The 27,302-nt window shown below is 41.4% G+C and overlaps 1 protein-coding gene across 2 annotated transcripts in view; it reads right to left on the bottom strand.

Moving 5' to 3' along the window:
* Positions 1-207: 207 nt before the first annotated feature.
* The window catches only part of HTR2C (5-hydroxytryptamine receptor 2C), a 3,940,131-nt gene continuing 3,913,036 nt past the window's right edge, over positions 208-27,302 (bottom strand). The window contains exon 13 of one of the 2 annotated variants that reach the window (XM_069206051.1): positions 208-2,578. In XM_069206051.1, the coding sequence (XP_069062152.1) occupies positions 1,746-2,578 (833 nt within the window). In that variant the 3' untranslated portion in view covers positions 208-1,745. The remainder of the gene's footprint in view (positions 2,579-27,302) is intronic. The other variant, XM_069206060.1, reaches the window with a different exon arrangement.

The following is a 27,302-nucleotide window of genomic DNA, read 5'->3' on the forward strand; positions in this document are numbered from 1 at the left end:
TTACCGGCAGTCGGACAGTGGTGACTCTGCCACAATCAGAATATGGAGGCCGGACCGTTGCTTTGGCGGCAGTCCGACCACCATCTCGAGTCTGGCAGTCCCAGGACCACCAGATTCATAATGAGGGCCTCAGTATAAGAAATTTTACCAGATAGCAATGATAACATGTAGGCAAGCCAAACATCTTTAAAAACAAAATACGGACATCAAGTCTTAATAAGATATGTTTAATTGTAAAAATGAATTAAACCCTTTTCAAATGACTGAGAAAATAAATTAAAGAAGAGACGTCAATCCAACTATTTGGTTGCTGTTAAATAAATGGATTTCAGCATCAAAAGATACCTATTGTTGATGATAAGAAGAAGTTTCACAGGGAGACATTCTAAGTCATTCACAAAATTCCTTTGTTAAAGAGGAAAGAATGCAATGTTAATAAGGCAGTCCTGTTGCATGTTGTTCTAGACATGTCATACACCATAATGAAAACATCCTTAAAATGATGCTTCTCATATTTACAATTTTTAGATAATTGTCAACAGTAAACAATGTTTTACGTTCTACCATAAATGTCAACATCAAAACAAAACAAGACCCATTCTTTAATCTTAGCTGCACAAAATTTATATTGATTTCCAGACCCAGTATCAACACTCCCTTTTTTACTTTTGTGCAATGACATATGAACTATTCACATATGTGTTATAAGCTATTTTCATTCAACTTATTGCTAATACTTAAAAAATTGTAGTAGTTTTAATATTACATTTTCTCTGCAAAACATGTGCTATGCACTTGACCTAATGCATATAACGCAAATATAAAACAAGATTTGCTGAGTGTCCTCTAACATGTACAGTACTTAAAATCAGAATGAGGTACAGTTATTTAGGGAGTCAAAAACTAAGTAAAGGTTTCTGTTCAGAGTATTAGGATTTGTGTAACAAAAAGCAGGAAGAAGAGAGGACATGGAAGACAGAGGCAGGCATATAAAGTTCATACCAAAGGGTAAAGTGTTGAGTTGAATCACTTTATGAACTGGTGTTTAGGTTGATGGCTGAAAACATCTTCGATATGGTCTGATTTCTGATCTTGTATGTTTTGTACTGTTGTAGATGTATTTAAATTAACATTTATTACCTAAAGACAAGAGTTGTAAGCAACATATTGTATGTAGCACATGCTGTACATGTTGGCTTATCTTAGATAGATAGATCAAGACCATGCCATACTGAAGAAAGTAGCCTGTATGTCAATTAAAAATAACAAGATACAATTTGTCAATGCTTGCTTAATTCGCTGTCCAATCATTTCAAATACTTAGCCAGGAAAACTGAACACCAAAGGAATTGCTCCACATTTTAAATAGGTTTACATTTTCAGATTGTTACTTTGTTCACTTGTGCAACTAAGATTACCAAACTCTCAAAATATGGTGAGTGTCAACTTGAATTAAAAATATAGTGTATCCACCTATTTAGGCCTTTTCATTATGCCAGTAACTCTCGGGTTTTTCTACGAACACCCACCTGAGATACATATTTAGCAGTATTTTTCATGCTCAAATAATGGAAATCTGCTCTTGTGTCCATCTGGTAAGCAAAGTAACTGTTAGTTTTGGAGATATTACAAAGAGCTTTAAGCTTCACTGAACTTTAAGAAGTATTAAAAAGAAAAATACTGCTTTCTGTATGCATTATTCACATTGGCAGACCTAAAGTGCACCGACATCTTTGGATCTTCTATCACACAGAGCTAACCCTTTCGCTAACAATATTACAGCTATTTATTGATACCTCTGATGTTCCAACTTGCATTTCTAAACCCTCCTCTGTCTCATCCAGATCCATGGTGGTTAGCTCATTGCCATTTCGATAACTGCTTAAATTAAGGTCCTTTCCATACAAAGCTGTTGATGCAGCATTGTGGCTCTGGTTTTGCTGCAGCACTGATTGCTTACTGGTGTTGTATCGACAGCGGATGAAGTTGGAAAATGCTCGCCTGTAGGTCCTGTTGAAGAGTGTGTATACCAGTGGATTTATTCCTGAAGAGACGTATCCCACCCAAACAAATACATCCAGAAGTTCCACAATGAGATCCTTGTCACAGGCCTCCTTGCAAAGAACAGACATGATGTTTGTGATGAAGAAGGGGCACCACATTATTAGGAATAGAAAGAAAACAATCCCAAGGACTTTGGAAGCTCTTCGTTCATTGTTAATTGACTGCATGGTCCCCTTTCGAAAAAGTACAGCTTCCTTGCTTATTGGTGAGTTCAAGTGGGATACAGCCTCATGGTTTTGAATCATTGAAATGCTTTCTGCATTGCTGTCTTTTTTTAAGCAATTGAAACTGCTCCTCCTTTGCTTTGGTACCTCCTCGTACATAAATACTGTTGCTTGTTTCTGAAGAACTTGAATAGTCAAGCAGTACGTAAACACCATGATGATAAGTGGGATGAAAAATGCCACAAATGATCCAATTAGAACAAAGTTTTCATCGTCCATGATGCACCTTCCATTTATTAACATTCTGGATTCATCTTGAAGGCCCATAACTGGGATTGGCATTGAAATTCCTAAAATCATAACAATAAGATAGGTGAATGTTATGAACAGAACATAGAGCTGAGTGTTCATGCAACATACATTGTTCTTATTGTGGAGCACTATTCAAGTTGTTCTGTCTGGAAACTTTCCATTTTATATGCAAACATTACTGATCGAAAGCAACTTAAACAAAATGTAATTAGTAGTGATATAATCATGCTTATGGAACAGATATGTCACAATACTTTGAAACACACATAGTTTTCTGCACATTACTTATGACCTGAAGAATTTAGATACAGTCCCAATTATGATTTAACCTACTTACCAGTACCCTATAAGAGAGAATGTAAGCAGTCTAATCTAATTCATCTAATATCAACAACTGACTTCTCATGCTGCGTAGGATAAACAGTTCTACAAGCCTCATGTTATTTTCCCAAATGAAAATCTTGGTTTACCTTTGATTGCTTATCCTGAGCATTTGGCAGAGCAATACGACTGACCAACTGCACCTAAAAACACATGTATTAATGTTTTGAGACAGAGTTCCGGTCCCAATACATTAATTTTTTTTCCACCCCCTTAGAGGCGCTAGTAAGCCATTTGCAAATGAGAAGAGATCTACAGGCGACCCTTTCCCACTGGTGAACATTGACAAAACATTTGTAAGAGTAGGCAGTGGTACTCTTGAAAAATTAACCTTATTTTAAAAAATACATATATTCTTTATTTTCCTTCAAAGAAAACTAGCTGCCCTTTAAAATAAATACGTTATTTAATGCAATCACATACATGGTGGTGTTCTGACCTCAGGAGGCCACCATCCCTGTGATGGCTGCAATTCCAATTGGGTCACACTTCGTAACTTACCATATTAATATTCCCGAAGTACATAGGCTAGTTGGCAAATTCCGACCAATTATTTTGTGCAAGTTTTTCATACGGCTGGCTTCTATTCTTTTTTTACCTGCCAGTGACGTCACTGTGAGGTTAGCATAAATCACAAGACCATGCAGCGTACACTTTTCCTCAGGACATTTGAAAAAGTATGAGGGAAGACTCCCTGCCTTGAAGAAGATTCCAGAATGTGACTGGTGAGTAATACTGCTGCTAAGTGTTCCTCAGCAAGGGTTTCTAACTCAGAGATTTTCCCTGACACCAGTTTAAGCCTTTGCTCCAAGACATGTTCAAAAGACTGGCAATGACAATCTCTTGCTGTCTCCAGAGTTAAAATCTTGCCAGAGAAGTTAGTTTGTCTCTGTGGAATATGCTCCTGAAGGAACCAAGAAAACCATTGTTTTCAATAATTACAGTTGATCATTAAGTACTAATTCCAGGTAGACATTTGGACTGGTTGTTTGTGCCCCTAGACTCTGCAGGGTAGTCAGTGGTTCAATTCAAGACAATTTTAGTGCTTCCTGCAAAGATGTACTACTACAAGAAAACTACTCTGGGTTTTGAGGTTTTGAAAAAAAGTCCATACTAAGACAGCAACCAACATACCCAACATACCTTAGTGACAATGGATGTGTTCCTGCTGTTTAAATCCAAGGAAATGGCCTAACTAAAAACTGATCACACTTAAAAAAACACAATTAATGGATGAAAGGACTCTATTTCCCGTTATGCTATGGGAACATATTGATGACTTGTGATGAGTTCTGAATTGCTTTGTCGGAATGCTACCACAATCTGTGTTGATGTCCTTGAAATTATTTTGGCCAGTGGGTGATACTGGAGGGTTGAGGAAGGGGATTGGTTGTTTCCTGTCAGAACAGATACTTGGGTACTTTGCTAAATTCTGCTGCAGTCAAATTATCAACGCTTAACAAGTTTACTGAAAGTGAGAATGCCACCACAAGAGGATAGCATCTCAATCAAAATAGAAGTGTACTGTCTGTTTAAATGACACTTGTGCCTCATAAAACAGCAAGAAAATTTACTTTAGGTATGGTTATATTTGCTCACATAACCTCGGACATTAAAAAACAACAAATACATATCTATCCCGAGGGTTGACTGTGGGAGGGGCAATGACTCAAGAAGCAGATCTTGATGTCCTTTCACTGCCTCAGCAATGGTAACAACTAGCTTATTACATTCTGAGCATCTACATACATAATTTATGCTAAGGCATTGCATAGACCTTTCCTAAAAGAATTACAGGATGCAATTCACACAGTAAGGTAAAAATCTGCCTTTTTGACTACTTGAAGAGTTATTTACAGTGTAAAGTAATTGTAGCATGATCTATGAGGAAATGCACAATTCTGTGGCAATTCAATCAAATTTGACCTTTGCAGTGTAATAATAAATGTGTGAACAGGCAGTCATTAGACCAGTTTTTCTAACTGGCCTCTTATGAGTGTCATGTGCATTTCCCCACTCCCAACAATGTTAATTAAATAACATATTACATTAAGGGCACTTGTATATATAATGTGATTATATTCACTTGAAAACCCATTGTTAAAGCAAAGTTGTTATTACAAAATTTATAGAATACTGGCATTTTTCAGTTATTGTTAGCTCCACAAACCACTCAAAAACAGCCATGTAAACTATAACTCAAACACTAAATGCAATGCAGTGCTATGATCTCATCATTCATGTGACCACTGCAATTAGAAATGTCATAAAATAATCATTTAGATTAGAATACATTTAACATTATGAAACAGATGACTATGACTGCAGTATTATTTATTGTTTTGAATACATTTTGTCATTTAAAGACTTTGTGCTTTAAAGTGGTTTTACTTATTGGTGTAAATATCGTGAGATCATAAGCATTGCATTTGGAATGTGAGTTATGGCTTATATGACTGTTGTGCAAATTTCTTGAAAAACTCTCTACTTTCATGCAATTACATTAAACTGCTTTTTTGAAGCGAAGAGCCCTATCTGAGTTTTTCCCCCAATTCACAGATTGGCATCAAATGTGCCATGCCACACCTAAATTGGATTAGCATTTAGTTTTTCAAGTACTTACAGAGGTAAGTTTGTGTTTATTTACCATAGCATTACTATAGATTCCAAGCCAGTGTTTTCAAAGGGTGGTTTTTAACATTTTGGCACAAGTTACGGGTTTGGACCCCCTGAGTAAGTATGCATCTATATTACCTCACTTATTCACTGAGTTGTTTCTGTTTTTTGAGTTCTATGTAAGTGAAAGCTGTACTATTTGTTAGGATCATTTGGGTAATGTACTTTCACATATACAGAATTTTGACTCAATATGGGCCACCCATCTTCCTAAATTGTTCTTTATTCCTTATTACAGATGTCACTGTCCCATATTTGTCCTGCTGAGACCGCTGAAACTATGGGTCAAAATGTTGTTCACAGAGATGAGTAACAAACAAACCAATTAAGGAATCAGTGCCTAATGAACTGAGTTGAGAATCTCAGCCAGTCATTTGTTACCACTATATCACCACTTTTGTACTTTTCAATCAATGTATATTGTTTTGTGATTGTGTCACACAGGGGTAGCATTGAACTATTTTGGTTGTCTGCTGTTCTGTTTTTTGAATACCTGATGAGATAAAATTATTTTAATTTTAATAGTGGTAGTCTTTTGCGACTCCATTATTATGTAAGCATTGATTGAACAATGTAATTTAACCTCAAAGTGCACATTTAATTTTGAACGATACCAATGCGAACCACTGTTGCGCATAAAGTATACTATACTTAGAATCCTTTGGACTTAAGGGTTTTTCTTGTAGCCTACTGAGCCAAAGCATTTATGCAGCAGTCAAATAGTAATAAAGTGAAAACACAACACAAGAAAGATGTCAAACCAATTTAGTAAAATATAGTAAAATTTGGTAAATAAAATGACTCCAAAGTGACAGAAAGCCAAACAGTAGAACCTGAGTAATATGTTTTTTAGGTTTTATCTGAAAATAGCACCAAAAAACATAAAGTGACGCTTGTGGGATCTGGTCCTGGTGGATCGGGGCACAGTCAAAAGTTCAGGTCGACCACAATGAAGTGCAGGTCAAATATAGGGATCAGGTAAGTTGTGGTGAAAAGAGTACCTTCTAAAAGTCCAAGTACACTCCTGGAGCCTCATCCAGAGCTTGGCACTAGCAGAAGCTGGGAAGAGATCATGGTAGGCACAAGAAGCACATTGTTGCTGGAGCCTTGCATTGGTTGGAGGCACGGGCAGTCCCTGTTTGTACAAAGACCCGATTGTATCAGAATTTTGTGTTGGTGTATGATGCAGTTATTGTTACTGACATAAGGAATCTGCTCACGACTGTGAGGAGCACCAAACCTCTGGATTTTCACCTGGAGTTTTTGAAGCCAGATTAGTACACTCAGATTCCAGAAAAGGGTCTAGGATCTGGAGGACCTCTTGGAGATCAGATCTCACTCCAGCACGTGAGAGCAGCAGGGCTCAGGGAGGTCCAATTGGTGCTGGTCAGCGGGACAATTCCAGGAAAGGCCTGAGGAAGCTTGTTGTGTCAATGTAACCCAGACTTGAGGTCAGCCAACTGAACCATGGAGTCACTTCTGGGGATCCTGGGCTCAAGGCAAGCGGGTCCAGTCTTCCTTCTGCAGACAGCAGGGCAGCCCTTTTGCAAAATTTTCCACAGGATCAGGAGTGTTCTGATGAGGGGTTGTGAAGGTGCCACATTTATAACTAGTTCTGGCCGTTTTGTGGCGGCAATCTCTGGCCTACTCCACTACTGGTTCTGGTCAGTTCTTTCCAGACGTTTATCCCAGGTTGTCTTGGGTAACAGGGCAGACTTGGTGTCAGGTTCCTTTGAGTGTGCTGCAGAAACGTTCTTTAATGTGTTGTCAGGGCAGGGCACAACTCCTCCCCAGCCACCCTGTCCCTATGCACCCAGACACTTTTGCCCCCATGTCTGGAAGGAACACTCAACACATTAGAGCAGATCCAGCCACAGTTAAGTAACCCTGGATACTGGCAGAAAAGCACATTTGGCTTAAGCAGGAGAATAGAAACTTTCTAAAACTGGCCTTTTCAGAATAGCAACTTGAAATCTTCATCAATATAGAGGATTTTAAATTACAATTCAAATGAGTGGAAGAAGCATTTCTCTATCTGCTTCCAAACTGAAGTTATCATTTATTATGTTTAATAAGGTACCTAGTGTTAGTCCATGGGATAGATTGTCTTGCCACAGTGAAAAATGACTTCTGGGGTTTTCTACTGTCAGGAAATGTAAACCCCTAATTCATAAGTCCTACTTTGTAAATACCCAGCCCTAGGAGCTGTTATTGCCTACCTTGGGGGGTGACTAATAATATTAAAAATTAATGTTTAGGTGAGGCAAACGGTTTCTTTTGCCAGTTTGGAACTGCACTAGAGGCTGCAGTGAGATGCCCGATACATGTTTCATAGTGCTAGTTTAGTGGGTGGCATTTAGTGGGTGGCACAATGTCTGCTGCAGCCCATTTATAGCATTTAATATACAGGCCCTGGGTACATGCAGTACCATATATTAGGGACCTACAAGTAAAATAAATGTGCTGATTGGGTGTATACCATTGTTACCATGATTAAGGGAAAGTGAACAAGCACTTTACCACTGGTTAACAGATGTAAGTACACAGAGTCGTACAGCCAACAAAAACTAGTTTGGCAAAAATAGGGGAGTTTAAAAAAAGTCTGTGGGAACCACACCAAGGATGTCAGGTCTCACAAATTTCATTTAGGGGAAGAGGAGTGTAAAACGTCCTTTGGGACATATGATGCAAAATGCTTCTTTTTGCCCACACTGCTTTACATTTTTTCCTCAGACTAACCAGCATGACACTTGACATAATGACATATATTTGAATGTCCTTATTGCATGCTATATTTTATGTCAATTTGTCAAATGGACCCAAAGTTAACAGCAAAGTTAAAAAAGGCATGCTATGTGAAGTGTAACCACAAGTAGAGAGTCACTATTGGTCATTATTTAATATGGGTATATAGAGAGGATACATAAAATGGTCTATGTCTCATTATGAACTATGACACTAGAGGTTTGATGGTTTATAAATATCACAAGAACCATGACTGGAAATAAATAGGCACAATTGAACACTGGTGTAAACGTGAAAGTAGATACCAAACTGATTCCAAAAACGGACTGTGACGCAGGTACATCTCTTGTTGCATATCTCAATCCTGTTTGCCCTTGTGTTCTAGGGAGGTTATGCAAACATAGCTGTATCTCTGTTTTGCCATTTGTGTATCTTATGAACACAGGCTTAGACAAAAAGTGAAACAATTCTCTCTGAAACCTGGTTTGTTAATGTGCTAGAATGGATTTAATAATTCCAAGTGCTTATCTGCTGGATAACTTAAGACTCTATCAGCCTGTGCACGCAATATTATATTATTTAAGATATGGTAGCAATTACAACCCTGGTTAGGGGGATCCAGCCTGTTGCTATAAGGTGACAGAAGACTTTGAAATGTAAGGGGAGGGTGTTTTGTTGGGGAGGTGTCAAAGGACGAAATACATTGTACTCTTGTGGAAATACCCATGCCAATTTGGAAATTCAAAGGGGTGAGGTAAGAGACATGTGACCCTCCCACTTTTTCAGAAGGCTGTGATGTCATTTTGTGATAAAAGTTGCCATAGGTCAGATGGTGAAGTGATTCTAATTTATAAACGTAAGGCTCTTGGTTTATGTCGTGTGTAGCATATTAAACTATTAGGCTAGAGACAGTGAGCTGTCACTATCTTGCTGTAACCCCGGCATGAGCTATACACAGTATGGGAAAAACAGAGAAACACTGGTCTCAATATAGGTAATGAAAGCTCAGATTTAATAGTTTGTCCTGAGCAGCAAGGCAATCCTCAAATAAAATGTGAGATATGTATTGTTAACCAATGAACCGTGCAATAACCCTATCAAAGCAATAAAGAACATTAAACTAGGCCTCTGTAAGTCTGGAAACCCGAATCGAGGAATCTGAAAGAATATAAATTGTTACTTCATATGGCTTTACATCAGAAGGCAATACATTGTGTTAAATACATTTGGAGCACCTTTACATCGGGAATGTTAATATTGGGATTGACTTTCCCTTGCATCAGTAAAGGCAAGTATATTTTAAGAATGCACCTGAATGTACATATATATTTTTATAGGCATAAATACTCGTGTATACGAATGTAGTTTTTAAAAATACTCTTACAAATAATGTTAATCTTTTCCTAGTGATATTTATATTAATAGAAAACGAATACAGTACTATTAATACTGTTAATATAAATATCTACAGTAATAATACTAGGAATAGTGATAAGAATAACAATCATATTCATTTTTAATTTAATAATTTCTCAATTATTTTTAAGTAACAATACTATGGACTTGAGCTATATGGTTAGTATGTAACAAGTTAATTAAATACAATATTTTGAAGGGAATACCTATTTTAACCAGCACGCCAAACAGAAAAAGACACTCAAGTGAGTTAAATGCCTTCTCATCATGAAGACGAATAGAGATGGCTTTTATTTCTAGTCAAACCTGCTGCATGAATGCATAAAAATTGCTCCGGGATTACTAAAATGGACAATAAATGGAATAAGTCTGTTCATCATGATCTGTGCAAGTATCCTTTTGTCTAGATTTAATAGGTATAGTGGTCCATGGGAGTGACACAGTTGTATACCCTTGTCAGGTTTCAGTATCGCCTAATGACGCCTCTGCTGCCTCTGTAGTAGTGCAGGGCAGGGCAGCTCACTAGTATCCGCTGCCTCCTGGCAGAGTGCAGCATGGTAAGTCGCAAGTATAAACGTTATGAAAAGCTCAGCTTCAGGCAGTCAGTACCTAAGGATTCCCCACTCCCCAAGCTGTCAATGACTAAAACTATCTCTTGCATTTAAATACATGGAAGTAGTGAAGCCTTCAATCCTGACAAGCACGATGTTGTCTAAGTAGCATTGCATGTCGGAGGCTGTCACCGTTGTCCGCCTTGTTTATAGGGATTAATAATATACCTGAAACTTTCGGACTACAGTTGTCCTGCCCGCAGTATTTTCACAGTGTCGCACTTGAGGGAATGTATTGTGTGCTGTGCACATGCTCCGTTTAGGAGCCAAGAAAGAAGCCTGCTCGGGCGGTCACTTTGCCGGTATTTGCAGGCCTCAGTGTCGGTAGCCATGTATCACATTCCCTTTCATTATCTCTCCGACCTCCAGAGTGGTCTTGTTGAATTCTGACATTGTCTGTGGCTTATATGCCAATTCATAGGTTGTTTTCAAGTGCCGCAGTCTGGCCTGCGTATGTGCCAATTGCCTCCAGATCTAATTAAAGACCCCCTACTCATTTGCCCTGATAACGCGTCCTTTATGATATTTTATTACACAGCAGGACTCATTTTAGGCCAATGAATCTTTTGACCCAGTTGAGAGACACCTTAGGACGAGATAGCTAATCAATATATCAATCAATACATCAATAATGTCAGCAATATTTAGAGATAGCTAATCAATATATCAATCAATACATCAATAATGTCAGCAATATTTATCACGACAATGCATTTCACTTTAGTCAAAGTCATTAATCAATTCAAAGACGCTACCATGACTTTTCAGCCATGAATAACCACACCTTGTTTAGTAGAATTTTATGAGTTTTATTCCCTATTAATTACAGTCTAATAGCAAATGTGTTAATCTCAACACCAAGAAACATAATAGCATTGCGATATGGCAACTTTGGTAAGCTTTCATTAGAGCGAGAATCACAAACATCAGAACATAACACGGCGTGAACATAGATCAATTTAGCAGAGTATTAATAACGCGTCAGTTCAACAAAGCATAATCTTGGTCGTTTGTCTATTTGCGTCAGTTTTGATGAACCTCTGTCCTAACCACTGATTAGCATTCGCATTTTGGGCTTCATGCAAAACAATTTAGAACACCAATTTGGAAAACATCTATCTAACGTCTCTGTCGAAAGCAAGCAGTTGGTACCTAGAAAGGAAAAGCAAACAGACAAATTACAATTGCATTGTCATAATTACCCTCCAAGGATTAGGTCAGCGCACAAATTCGGTCTTCGTCTTCAGGACATCAGTCAGATCGCTGTCAGTCAGTAACCCACCAAGTCACCAAACTGAGTGACAGACTTTCTGGATAAAATCGATAGCATTCCCTAACCCGCCTAAATTACTCCTCGTGACATGGGTGGGTTTTTATCCCTTTTTCGATGTACATTCCCCCAAAATTCTATTGGACATTTGCTATACCCCACTATCTTTAACCTATCATGAAACATATTAGGTAATCTAACTCTTCACCCCATATTATTTTACAAGTTTTTGATTGGTCTTCGTAATTGACGTCTTCAGAGGTGGTACGTCCGGTGTGATTTCATCCTTCTGTAATTCTTTGCACATCTTTTGGTCAGCAATTCCATTGTCTTCACCAGATTGGATGACCTTGTACATTACATTAATCTACATTGTTTCAATTTACTTTTAACATTTAGTCTGTGGACGAGGGTAGATGGGGAGAACGGATCTAACATGGTTACATTCATCTTCCAAGTCGAAGAAAAAGAATAAACAGGGAAATGGCCCCTTGTGAGTCAGCACACTGGAAAATAGAAAAAATGCATTTAATATGAGAGCCAGGCAGCTAAACTCTGGCTCATGCTAACTTAATGCCTATGAGGTTTTCAGTACAGATTTAATAACGCAAATGTTAGTGTAAACTTATTTAAACATAATATAATCACTTTGGTCATTATTATTAGTCTATGTATACGTTGGTGGCCACTCATCGTGGTCACAATTCAAGCACACGTCAAAGCATAATTACTATTATTATATTTTCTATGTGACAGCATCACACCTTAATTCATTAACATTTCATGTTAATATAGATTATATAAGCTACGCTCTCTCAGACCCTCCTCTGATGACGTTAGTCATCAAAAACCTTTCCTTTAACCTTTCACTTTCATTTTTCACTTTACGCATAATGCGCATTTCAACATCTTGTACCTTGTGTGAACTCTCCCAAATTTCATTAAACATTTTCTCCCTTTCACTTTCCTCATTCCTTTTGCTTCTCTTTGTCCAATTTCTTTTGATTTTATCATTTATTTTGCATGCTCCCCATAATCCTATTAGACAGGCCAGAACGATTAATAGACCCCCTAATATTTTTGCAAGTACCCCATTCCAAATACTGCTAAACCAGCTTCCTACTCTGGCAATTCCTTTTCCCAATTTCTCCCACACTCCGGGTTCCTTCAAATCCTTCAGATCTGCACTATCTTTAGTTAGGTTAGTAAGCATACCTCTAATCTTTTTACTATTATCCGGTATAAATGAGCTTGTTGAGCATCTTGCAGACTCCGCCACTCTTTGCTAAAAGAATGTCTAAAGCAAGCCGATTTTGAAGAGTCATAGCTCTTTCCGCAGCAAGTTCAGTATCCATCAGGAGTATAGCCCCCGTAAAATTTGTCAGCATGTTATCCACAATAGTAGACAACTTTTGAATCTTTATGGAGTTTAAAATAACCCCTACTGAAGGAATTATGGCTCAAAATATGTCTCCAACGACAGCAGCCGCTGTCTCTCGTTTTTGTCTAGCATGTTGTAATTCAGACATTTTAGGTATTTGCTTTAAGTCATCAATCTGATAAATCTTTGGGAAAACTATTCCCAAATAACATGTCCCTTATGGAGACGGTAATAAGCAGTAAGCTCACAGATATAATAAATCCCAGGGATCGCTGGATCCTGTCCATTTAACATGAATGTCCATTTACTCTGACACAAAAACACATGTCTGCATTCACTTGTTCCCACAAATAAAGTGTTGTGTTCAGATTTTGGCCTATATATACAAAGCCTTCCTACATGTAATGCATCTATAGCTAGTTTTCCTTGCGTCTTTATTGCAGTGTAAGCATAATAATTTGCATATGTGCATTTTTCTAACCCTTTCTCTAATCTTTCTTTCAATGCCTTGCGTCTATCATCGGTGTGATCTAAGAAGCTTTTCTCTACAGGTGTCAATAAGCAGGTCAGATTGTTGCAGTGTGCATAAGCTGTCCCAAATGTAAGCGTTGGTTCAAAGAAACCTCTCACTAATTTTATACTATGCTCTTTAGCTAGCTTGTTCAGAAACTCAATCACAGGCACAAAGGAAAACACCACATCTAAATTCGAATAAAAATATTGCACATGCTCTTGATTATAGAATCTTGTTAATAGCAAGCTACAACTTATCCCGTATGTTAGTGGAAGGCTATGGTAGGTGACCCCTTCTTGCACTGATGAAGGAATTTTTCTGCACACATAACAGTTTTTCGCACCATGGTCTCAACGTACTCATTCAACAGGCAATAGAAGACATTAGTGTAAAGTTCCCCCTTTGAGTTAGTTCCCTCATGCAAGTGTTTTGCATCCTGCTCAAACTTTTCCCACGGTGTTAGTGTTGTAGCCTCAGGTTTTGAAGCATTGTTAGTTGCTTTCTTATCCAACCACGGCATTCCCACAATCACACCTACAATTATTATTGCACACACAATACCTAGTATAAGACTTAACCAACCACACACCTTACCCCTTTTGTTACCACCTCTATTATGAGCCATGTCTGTGAAGAATCAGATAGCAGAACAATAATCAACTTAAGGACGATAAAAACTCTTTTTTTTTTTTTTTGATGCAAAAGTCTCTTTCTCTCTGCGTGTATTTACAGCGTTTCACTCACCCCAGGACCCTTTTGTCAAATCAGGTTAGCAGCTTGTCATAATCGTGTTTTTAAAGTCAATTCAGGTTATCAGTGTCACATCCGGTAGTTTGTAAGTCTCTTTCTCAGCGTTTCAGCTTTTAATTTCAAATTTTAGTTTTAATAAAGTATTTTTCTTTGATGAATTTCAGGTACCGTAGTATTGGCCAGGTACTTTTCGATCAAAACAGAAGGCAAAAAATTCTTGTTGCCATTCAGATGTTGTTGCATATGCCCACTCAGGGCCTGCGTACCTTCTATTTGCGATTCTTTTTCTTTTCAGTCTGCGTTCACCTTGCAATTCTCCTTTACTCAGGTCCTCTATTCGGGATGTATCAGTTTCTTCTGTTATTGTTTCACCTGGTACGCTTCTTGCTTTTGCAGCCTGTTTCTCTGGCCAGTTATCTCCCTTATGCGTCTTCTTCCGGCTTGTCTTTTCAGGACGCTGAACAGCACCCTCCTCTTGTAATATGGTGTTTTCTCTTGATGGACCTGCAACCGGTTCAGGCCCTGAGACCTCCCTCTCTGGAACTGTTGAGTTAGAAACTTCAAGTTCGCCATCAGTTGGACACGTTACCTTCTTTGTGTGACTGGCATGTATCCAGTTTGGAACGCCTGCACATTTCACAGCAGTGGTTGTTGTCAAGATTACTTGATATGGCCCCTTCCAACGCGGCTCCAAACATGACTTTCTCACATGCTTCTTGACAACCACCCAGTCACCGGCTTGCAGGGTGTGACCTGGATCACCGATGGTTGGCAATGTGTTAGCTTCCTCCTGGTGAGAAAAAGAGCAAATCACATCAGCCAAACCTTTGCAGTAGTCCAACACCATATCATCCGTGATATTCACAAGAGCATTTGCAGGTACTGCGGGCAGCCTCATAGCTCTACCCATAAGGATCTCGTGTGGTGATAGTCCTGTCTTCTTATCTGGGGTGTTCCTCATTGACATCAGCACTAAGGGCAATGCATCTGGCCATTTCATATTGGTATCTGTGCACATCTTCACCATTCTTGATTTTAAAGTACCATTCATTTGCTCTACTAATCCTGCTGCTTCGGGACGGTAGCTACATTGCAGCTTCTGTTCGATGTCTAATGCAGCACACAAGAGCTTAATCACCTCATTGTCGAAGTGTCTGCCCCTATCTGATTCTATAGAGACCGGAAACCCGAACCTGGGTATTAATTCCTTAAGCAGCAGTTTTGCAACTGTGAGACTGTCGTTTCTACGTGTGGGGTAAGCTTCAATCCAATGACTGAAAACACACACAATCACCAACACGTACTTCAATCCTCCACAAACAGGCATATCAATGAAATCCATTTGCATCTTGCTAAATGGACCACCAGCTCTCCCGAAGTGGCTCAAAGTTACTGCACTCCCTTTTCCGGCATTCATCTGTTGACAGATGATGCACCTGTGACAGGTAACCTCTGCGGCATGTCTGAACTTTGGGTTAAACCAATAGATTTTAAATGACCTGATAATTGCATCTCTTCCAAGATGAGCCTGTCCATGATAGAGCCTCGCAAATTGTGACAGAAGACTGTTTGGTAAAACTAATTTCCCCTCTTCTGAGACCCACAAGTCATCAGTCCTTTGTACACATTGCATTCTCTGCCAGGAGCGTTTTTCCTCTTTGCTAGCACGACCTTGTAGTGTCTTTAGCTCATCTAGTGTATCGACCACCCTTAATGCAAGGTTCAGGCATGTGTCATTTTCAGTTTGCGGTAACAATTCCCACTGATCCTTGAACGATATACAGTTCAATGCGCAAAACCTCGCGACTTGATCTGCATAACCGTTTCCCATGGAAACAAAGTCTTGTGACTTAACGTGAGCATTGCATTTCACCACGGCAATTTCAAGAGGTAACTGAATTGCATGTATCAAATCCTTAATTTGTTCACCATTTTTCACAGGGGAACCAGAGGAGGTCATGAAACCTCTCTGCAACCACAATTGGCCAAAATCATGTACAATTCCAAATCCGTATCTGCTGTCAGTATAGATAGTGACTCTCAGATTTTCAGCTGCGTGGCATGCCTTAGTAAGGGCAATTAGCTCTACCACTTGTGCGGAATACACTCTCTCGAGCCAGGAAGCTTTGATGATACCAGCTATGGTACATACAGCGTAATCGTCTCTCAGCATTCCGACTGAGTCTCTCAAACAGGATCCATCAACAAACATAATGCAGTCAATTTCCTTTAACTGCGTATCTTGAATATCAGGTCGGGGCTTGGTACATAGTTCTGTTACCTCAAGACAATCATGCTCCACTTCCTCTTCGTTATTAATCTTGGTATTCTCAACAGGAAGTAGAGTTTCCGGGTTCAATACAGTACATCGCTTCAATGAAACATTAGGTGACCCCAATATGATTGTCTAATATCTGGTAAGACGGGCATTTGTCATGTGGTGGGTTTTGGTTGAAGTCAACAAAATCTCAACTGAATGAGGAACCATTACTGTCAAGGGATGTCCCATCACTATGCCTTCACACTGCACGAGGCTTTGACCAACTGCTGCAACTGCTCGCAAACAACCCGTTATGGCTGCTGCGACGGGGTCCAAGGTAGCTGAAAAATATGCTACAGGGCAGTTTGCACCTCCATGGACCTGTGTTAAGACAGACAAAGAACAAGCATCACGTTCATGACAAAACAGTAGAAACGGCTTCGTATAATCAGGCATACCCAAAGCTGGTGCTCTGCACATGCACTCTCTCAATTCCATGAATGACTCAAGATTTCCCTTGGATAAAGCTATAGTATATGGCTCACCCTTAATCTCTTTGCCTGTCAGCTTTATCAATGGTTTTGAGATAATCGAGAAGTTGGGTATCCACTGGTGACAGTAGCCCACCATTCCCAAAAACATCCTGACATCTCTCTTGGTTGTCTGAGGGTTCATTTGCAAAATAGCAGTCACCCTTTCCTTCGATATTCTCCTGGACCCTTTCTCAATCAAGTGTCCTAAGTATTTTACCTCTTTTTGACAGTACTGCAGCTTCTTTGGTGACACTTTGGGGGTCATTCTGACCCTGGTGGTCATGGACCTCCAGGGCCAACGACCGCGGAAGCACCTCCAACAGGCTGGCGGTGCTTCCTGGCCAAGTCTGACCGCGGCGGTAAAGCCGTGGTCAGAAAAGGGAAACCGGCGGTTTCCCGCCAGTTTTCCCCTGGCCATAGGAATCCTCCATGGCGGCGCTGTGGGGATTCCGACCCCCTTCCCGCCATCCTGTCCCTGGCGGTTTTTACCACCAGGAACAGGATGGCGGGAACGGGTGTCGTGGGGCCCCTGGGGGCCCCTGCACTGCCCATGCCACTGGCATGGGCAGTGCAGGGGCCCCCTAACAGGGCCCCATAATGATTTTCAGTGTCTGCTTAGCAGACACTGAAAATCGCGACGGGTGCCACTGCACCTGTCGCACCCAGCAACTCCGCCGGCTCCATTCGGAGCCGGCTTCATCGTTGCTGGGTCTTTCCCGCTGGGCGGGCGGGCGGGCGGCCTTTTGGCGGTGGCCCACCCAGCGGGAAAGTCAGAATGACCGCCGGTCTTCTGGCGGGGGAACTTTGGCGGGCGGCCTCTGCCGCCCGCCGAAGTTGGAATGACCCCCTTTATGTCCGTTCTTTCCCAAATGATTCAATAAGGCAATTGTGTCATATTTACAGTCATCTTTTGTCCTGGACGCAATCAGCAAATCGTCAATGACCTGACCTAGAGTTGAATAGAAAGGCAGTACTAGGGACTCTAAGTCCTTTTTCAATATCTGATTGAAAATGGACGGTGATTCAGAAAACCCTTGAGGAATTCTGCACCAACTGTACACTTTGTCTAGGAATTTGAAACTGAATAAAAACTGGCTGTCTAGTGCTTTGTTGAATGACACCATCCTGCACCACATTCGGGCATTCCCACTTCCAATGCCCCATGCCCCACGCCCCCGAACGCGTGACATGGTGACATCTTTTTCATCCCTTGCACGTCATTTTGAAACACCACGGTATTTAAGTCTGGACCGCGATTCACAAAACCTCGACCTCTTGGTTGTGCCTGAAACATGCCATTCCCTTGCGGTTGCTGCTGTATCATTTGTTGAATTCCATTTCCCTGCATTCCTGCCTGCGCTGCCCTTATCTGCATCACCATCACTTTCTCCTTTAACCTTTTCTGCTTCAGCTCAATTTAATCACTACAGTATTTTGCATACTGCAACACCTCATCAATCGGCTTCGCTTGCCAACAAATCAAATTATTCTTAATCATCTGGCTAACTTCTGGTCTCAACCGTTCAACAAATCTGAACACGAGATGGTTCATGTCTTTCGGCTCAATGGTCTCAGTACCACTGTAATGTTTGAATGCCTTTAACAATCTCTCATAGTAAGCATGTATTGATTCCTTAACCTCCTGTGAGGACCGGTCGATTTTCTGCCAATCTGTCACTTTCGGCGACACTTTGTGCTTCAAAAACTCAATCACTTTATGATAGTACTTCATCACCTCCTCAGAGGGTGCTCCGGTCACCTTGTCCCTTGCCGGCTCCTTCGTCGGCCAGTCTACACCTCTCTTGCACTCGAGCCATAAGTCGGGCGGAACAATAATCTCAAACAGGGTATTCACGTCTTCCCAGTGACACTTTGCATGCTTCACAAACCTATCTGTTTGTTGGTACCACTCAATCGGTTTTTCCCTCAACCTGGGATAATCATTAGTAAAAGATAGGATGTCTCCTCGGGACCATGGTACATGAATTAAGACCCCACCAGCTGTTTCTCTCATTGGTAGTATCTTTACTGATTCTGTATCTGGTGTGGTTTTGGCTTTACTAGCTCCTGGGCTGTCATCTTTCTCCTTGTCTCTTTTCTTAGCCCATCTGCCTTTCCACTTTTCTAACGCTCCCCAGATTTGCACACATTGCAGTATTTCCTTTAAATGCGCTTTCTTTCCGGCAGATCTCATATGCTCGAAGTCTTTTGAATCAAAGTCTAACCTGTAACTTCTTTTCAAATGTTTAGTGTTCTTAATGTCGATATCATATTTGTCTGCCAGGTTCGCTAATTTCTGATGTACTTTGCCTACTTCTTTAGTAATTTTAGGGCATAGGTATCTCAATTCTGCTTCTGTGTATGACTCTAGCCTGTTCACCCCCATTGTTCCTTCCACTAATTCAGCAGCATCCACACCCAGTCTCACAAAATTCAGGTAATCATCTCTCTCTGATCTTTCCGGTTCTACTGCTGTTACTGTAGTCTTTTACGTAGTAGAGGTCTTTTCTAACCACTCATTCAACTGTTGTACCGTAAAACCTTGCAGTGAAATGTTCCCCGCATTCATCACCGGTGACTGTGAAGTGTTCGTACTTATTGTCTGTGGGGTTAACACCCCTAGCCCTGCCTGTCTTATTGCTTCCAATGGTGCTTCAACTGGGCTAAGGTCTATCAAGGACCTTGGTTTTTCAACCGCTTGTTCTCCTGGGGCCAATAACTGAGGGGTTCCTATGGACCCTCCTCTTAGCACATCTTGGGCCATTACTCCCTGATCACATACACCAGGCTTACCTTGTGCATACAATGGCACCGGTGGACCAACAGTAATTGGCAATGATATTGCAGCTGGTGTCTGACCTTGCCCCAAACCTCGTGGAGCAGTGACTCCAAAGGTTTGATCTAGTGAAGCCGGGGCAGGTATTAATGGAGGTCCAGCTGCTGGGTTATATCCCGGTATCAGTTGTGGCTGCGGCTGGGGCAGCAATTGCGGAGTCGACTCAATCTGCACTTACCTCGATTTTGTATATATCGGGTCTGGCAGCCCTATCAGATTTGTAGTAGTCTCTAGTACTGGGACATCTGGATAGATTCTCTGTATCTGCGGTGGACGTTGCAACTGTATCTGCAAGTCTGGCGCAGTGGGTACACGGACACCATTCTGTATCAAAGCCGTATCACTAGTCTGTGCTGTATCAGTAACTCCCTTCTCCTGCATCTGGTTCCCAGGACCCATACTAGTGCTCGGGACATTATCGCTTACTGCATAAGGTGGCGGGCGATCATGTAATATCCAATCCATAAATTCTTCAATGTCTGAATCCTCTTCCTCTTCCCAAGATCTCTTAGTTTCTTTAATCTTACTAGAGTCTTTGTCTGTTTTACAGGTGGCTTTCTTTCCCTGTGTCTCATCTCCCTGTGCAATAGCTGGGAATAATTTTAACCCATCAACTATTCCCCGTCTCCACATTTTGCTTTCATTATCCCATCTACCTTCCGCATAAGTCTTTTCTGCCCTTTTTATTCTTCTTTGGAATTTCTCTTGTCTCTGTTTAAGGGCCATTAAATCCCAAATCGCTAAAGCCTCATACTGAGCTGGCCTCGGAGGTGGTTTCTGTACACTTAACATCCACCTCAGATTTTCTAGCACTCTCGTATTGAACGTCCCATGTTCTGGGAACACCAAACATCCCTCTTTTTCTGTCAATTTGCGCCACTGTTTCATCCATAAACAAGGCGCGACACCTTTTTCCTCCATAACTATGTAAGCCGGATTTCCCTCAGGCGGTGAAGGCTCCCCTTCACTCGCCATAATGTATGCATCTCCTTTCAGAGCACTCTTAAAAGCCTTGACAAAATTCATTTTTGCATTTTCTCTTATCTGTATTTAAACAGAAAGTGACTTTAGTTCCCAGGACACTGTTCACCCACCTTCCTCAACCTATTGCCTCTCACAGACGGCAGCCAATCCGTGCGTGACCCCTCTCGACAATTGACCTATCTCAACGCGACACCACTGATGTCACACTCACACACTGTAGCTGACAAAGTCTTGTGGCTCGTCCACCTCTCACTGAATCCACACCAAACTAATGCAAAAATTACTGCAAGCACCTTAACAACAACACAAATTTGCCGGTTTACTACAGGAAGGGTAACACATTTGCTTCAGAACTCTACAGAGATTTCACTTGAAGCCTTGGCCGCTACTCTCTCCTTCTCAGTTCCCGCACCCGCAAGCAGAATTTGACCCGCAAATCCTACTCTCGACTTGTCAATGGTTCGTCCTAGTGCACTTTAGAACTTGCCAAATCTCTATTGAAGGTTTCATAATACAATTTGACTCAAGCTCGACTTGTCAACCACGCCCGATTGACCTATTAAACCGCACAAATTACAACATAAACCCAAGTGTCTCCTATACTTGTCAATATACTCCGGAGTCTTAGACCACGACGGGTCCGTACATGAACAACCAACCACGTGGATAATTTTGAACACAAAGCGCCACACTTATATGAAGTACGCCGACTTCCCTACTCTCATACTGCGGAGTACGCCCACTCCAACTAAAACAACATTACCTAGCCTAAATACACACAAACTTCACAATTCACCTGCACAATGCATGAGCTGAGTGTTAGACCTGACATGCCTTAGGGTGGTCACCCCTAACTTTTTGCCTGCCTCCCTCCACTTTTTGGACCCTGTTTTGCTGGCTTTTAGAGTCTGCGCACTTTACCACTGCTAACCAGTACTAAAGTGCATATGCTCTCTCCCTTTTTAAACATGGTAACTTTGGATCATACCTGATTGGACTATCTAATTTACTTATAAGTCCCTTGTAATGTTCACTATATGTGCCTAGGGCCTGTAGATTAAAGGCTACTAGTGGACCTGCAGCGCTGGTTGTACCACCCACTTAAGTAGCCCCCTTTACCTTGTCTCAGGCTTGCCATTGCAAGGCCTGTGTGTGCAGTTTCACTGCCACTTCGACTTGGCATTTAAAAGTACTTGCCGAGCTTAGAACTCCCCTTTTTCTACATATAAGTCACCCCTAATGTGTGCCCTAGGTAACCCCTAGAGCAGGGTGCTGTGTAGGTAAAAGGCAGGACATGTACCTGTGTAGTTATATGTCCTGGTAGTGTAAAACTCCTAAATTCGTTTTTACACTACTATGAGGCCTGCTCCCTTCATAGGCTAACATTGGGGCTGCCCTCATACATTGTTGAAGTGGCAGCTGCTGATCTGAAAGCAGCAGGAAGGTCATACCTCATCAGACACTTGCTGGAGAAGAAACCTGAACCAGAAACTACATCATGCCAAGAAGAACTGCCTGGCTGCTCAAAGGACTCACCTGTCTACTTTCTACAGAGAACTGCTGCCTTGCTGTTGGCCTGCTGCCTTGCTGAGCTCTTGTCTGGCTGTGAAAGTGCTCTCCAAAGGCTTGGATAGAGCTTGCCTCCTGTTCCCTGAAGTCTCAGGACCAAAAAGACTTCTCTTTTTCACTTGGACGCTCCGTGCCCCGACATTTTAGACGCACAGCTTGTTTCGCGGCGAGAAAAATGCCGCACACCGACGCTGATCGACGCGACACCTTCGGGACGACCGGAACTTCGACGCATGGCCTCGCAAGGACAACGCCGCCCGACTTCCAGAGGAGAAATCGACGCAACGCCTGCCGTGAGAGCGAAACTACGACGCGCAGCCCCGCAGAACGACGCGCAGCCAGAAAACAAGCAGGAAAATCCACGCACAGACCCGGGACATCTGGTAATCGCCGCGATCCACAGAAAGAGACTGTCCGCGCGCCTGGAAACGACGCACGACTTCCCCGCGTGGGAAATAACGACACAAGTCCGTGTGTGCTGGGGAGAAATCGACGCACACACCATTTTTCCACGTATCTCTTCTTCTGTGGCCCTCTGAGGAGATTTTCCACTCCAAACCAGGTACTTTGTGCTTGAAGGAGACTTTGTTTGCTTTTTAAAGACTTAAGACACTTCATATCACTTTTCATTGATATCTCTAAAAATTCACACTGCAACTTTATTCGTTTTGACCTACAATTATCCTGATGAATATTATATATTTTTCTAAACACTGTGTGGTGTATTTTTGTGGTACTATACAGTATGGTGGTATTGTATGATTTAGTGCACAAATACTTTACACATTCACTTCTAAGTTAAGCATGACTGCTCGTGCCAAGCTACCAGAGGGTGGGCACAGGCTAATTTTGGATTGTGTGTGACTTACCCTGACTAGAGTGAGGGTTCTTGCTTGGACAGAGGATAACCTGACTGCCAACCAAAAACCCCATTTCTAACACTGAGCAAGCGCAAATCCTACACCACACATGCTATGACGCCGAGAACATTCCCAACTCACTTAGGCAGGCTCCGAGATCCCGGGAAAGTCATGGTGAATTTAGAAACACGTCATACCTCCAATTTGCATTATCTCATAAAAACAATTTAAACAATGATTCTCCGTCCTAGGGCCCCAAAGGGCCAAACTGTCACTCTGCTACCAGAACTAATAACGTGTCCTTTATGATATTTTATTACACATCAGTACTCGTTTTAGGCCAATGAATCTTTTGACCCAGTTGAGAGACACCTTAGGACGAGATAGCTAATCAATATATCAATCAATACATCAATAAAGTCATCAATATTTATCACGACAATGCATTTCACTTTAGTCAAAGTCATTAATCAATTCAAAGACGCTACCATGACTTTTCAGCCATGAATAACCACACCTTGTTTAGTAGAATTTTATGAGTTTTATTCCCTATTAATTACAGTCTAATAGCAAATGCGTTAATCTCAACACCAAGAAACATAATAGCATAGTCACGATATGGCAACTTTGGTAAACTTTCATTAGAGCGAGAATCACAAACCTCAGACCATAACACGGCTTGAACATAGATCAATTTAGCAGAGTATTAATAACGCGTCAGTTCAACAAAGCATAATCTTGGTCGTTTGTCTATTTGTGTTGGTTTTGATGAACCTCTGTCCTAACCATTGATTAGCATTCGCATGTTGGGCTTCATGCAAAACAATTTAGAACACCAATTTGGAAAATATCTATCTAAGGTCTCTGTCAAAAGCAAGCAGTTGGTACCTAGAAAGGAAAAGCAAACAGACAAATTACAATTGCATTGTCATAATTACACTCCAAGGATTAGGTCAGTGCACAAGTTCGGTCTTAGTCTTCAGGACATCAGTCAGATCGCCATCTGTCAGAACTCAGCTCTGGGGCAAAAGGGCACTTCCCTCATAAGGAAGTAAAGTGTAAAAATGGACAATCTAAGGGCGAGGATGGTTTTAAGTAACCCACCAAGTCACAAAACTGAGTGACAGAGTTTCTGGATAAAATCAACAGCATTCCCTAACCCGCCTAAATGACTCCCCGTGACATGGGTTTTTATCCTTTTTTCGATGTACATTCCCCCAAAATTCTATTGGACATTTGCTATACCCCACTATCTTTAACCTATCATGAAACATATTAGGTAATCTAACTCTTCACCCCATATTATTTTACAAGTTTTTGATTGGTCTTCGTAATTGACGTCCTCAGAGGTGGTACGTCCGGTGTGATTTCATCCTTCTGTAATTCTTTGCACATCTTTTGGTCAGCAGTTCCATTGTCCTCACCGGTTTGGATGACCTTGTACATTACATTAATCTACATTGTTTAAATTTACTTTTAACATTTAGTCTGTGGACGAGGGGAGATGGGGAGAACGGACCTAACATGGTTACATTCATCTTCCAAGTCGAAGAAAAAGAATAAACAGGGTCATGGCCCCTTGTGGGTCAGCACACTGGAAAATAGAAAAAATGCATTTAATATGAGAGCCAGGCAGCTAAGCTCCGGCTCATGCTAACTTAAGGCCTATGAGGTTTTCAGTACAGATTTAATAATGCAAATGTTAGTGTAAACTTATTTAAACATAATATAATCACTTTGGTCATTATTATTAGTCTATGTATACATTGGTGGCCACTCATCGTGGTCACAATTCAAGCACACGTCTAAGCATAATTACTATTATTATAGTTTCTATGTGACAGCATCACACCTTAATTCATAAACATTTCATACTAATATAGATTATATAAGCTACGCTCTCTCAGCCCAATGTGAAACACACCACGAAGCCTGTGTTTTTCTCAGAGAACACCACAATTGCTTCACGGAGGTCCTCTTTCAAGAAGACCATATCTCTAAGGTTTCTGTTCAGGAAACACCAGGGGCGGTATGTTGAACTGTCCATTTGGAGCTCAAGTGCAACTACAATTGGGGAGTGATCCAACAGGGGAAGGAACTGATGTGTTATATTCACAATCCATGGAAGCACCACCACAGAGAAGAAACAGAAGTCAGTGCAGGAGTTTGTGCCATGAACCCAAGAAAAGTAGTACAACACTTTTTTCTCAATCTCTCTCTCTCCACAAGTCCCTCACCCCCTCCATTTCAATCATCTACGACAATAGATTGGCAGCCTTTAGATGATCCACACGATCTGTTGCTATTGTCGATCTAAGGACATAGGGTTAAGTTAAAATTATATTATGTGCTATAAGCTACCAACACAGTGACATCACACACTTGAAGAACTCAGGGTTGTCTACAATGAGGGGAAAAGGAGTTAATCAGGGTGATTTGATTTCTGGTCAATATGTTTTCTACATATAAATATCTCCCTCCAGTGTCCCTTTGTTGAAATAGCAAGTAAAATCTGAAGGACTTCTTAATGAGTACGACTATGCCCCTTGCATACTTGCTGTATGATGCAAAGTATTTATTCTGTGTGTGAATGTGTCGAGAATGGTTGACAACATCAAGTGCATCTCTTTTAGGAAACCAGTTTTTATGTTGTGCACATTCATGTACACCATGTAGCAGCAATCACCTTTTGGTGTGTATAAGGTCATCTGCCACAGCTGAGCCTAGGCTGGGAATCCACCCATGCTGGCAAAGTGGTCACTTATTGCATCCCGGACTGCAGAGCGCTCCGGTTCCGGTGCTAGGATCCACTGAGGAGTTGGTGGGTGCGTGCCTTTCAGAACTGCCCTCCGTGCAGGCTCCAAGGCTGTTCAGAAGGATTTAATGCAGAAAAGTCAGAGCTGCGGAGTGATAATTCCACTTTAAGTGCCCATGTTGGGTGGTGCCAAGCCCCACCCCACATCTTAAGGTACCTTAAAACTATACTTAGAATGCAATATTTTCAGTTTTGGTAAACATGATAGTTTTTTCAAAATACTCTTCACACAGGAATGTCTGAACAGAATTTAAAAGACCTTTTGCATATGATCAGGATTAAAAAGAACACAGTGGACTTTATGCTGTCATTTGACAGAACATCTAAGGCTGTGTATAAGGAAGTGCTAGAATTAAAAGAAAAGGCTTATAATAGGCTAATTTACTTTCCACTCCAATGGAACAAATTCCAAGGCAAATTGGTGCAGTAGTCCAAGGGGAAGATTTTAAGGGGCATATTTATACTCTGTTTGCGCCGAATGTGCGTCAAAAATTTTGACGCACAATCGGCGCAAACCCTGCCCCATATTTATACTTTGACATCCGACCCCGCGGGCGTCAAAATTCCACCATGTGCATCATTTTTTGGAAGGGGGAACCAGCCGTGCGTTAATTATATGCAAGGTAGGCGTTCCCTTCCAAAAAATGACTTTAAGGCCTGTGCCCCATATTTATACTCTGACGTCATTTTGACGCACAGGAGGGGGTGGGCCTTAAAAAACGATGCACAGCCTAATGTGCGCCGTTTTTTAACGCCTGGGTCAGGGCAGGCGTTAAGGGACCTGTGGGCTCGGAAGGAGCCCAGAGGTGCCCTCCTCTGCCCCCAGGGACACCCCCTGCCACCCTTGGCCACCCCAGGAGGACACCCAAGGATGGAGGGACCCATCCCAGGGAAGTAAAGGGAAGTTCGGGTAAGTATTTTTTTCAGATTTTTTTTGTGGCATAGGGGGGCCTGATTTGGGCCCCCCTACATGCCACTATGCCCAATGACCATGCCCAGGGGACAGAAGTCCCCTGGGCATGGCCATTGGGCAAGGGGGCATGACTCTTGTCTTTGCTAAGACAGGAGTCATGTCAATGGAGGTTGGGCGTCAAAACAAATGGCGCAAATCCGGTTTGAGACCTGAATTTTGCCTCAGACCTGACTTGCCCCATTTTTTGA

Source organism: Pleurodeles waltl, chromosome 2_1 (assembly GCF_031143425.1).
Source record: "Pleurodeles waltl isolate 20211129_DDA chromosome 2_1, aPleWal1.hap1.20221129, whole genome shotgun sequence".
Classification (NCBI taxonomy): Eukaryota; Metazoa; Chordata; class Amphibia; order Caudata; family Salamandridae; genus Pleurodeles; species Pleurodeles waltl.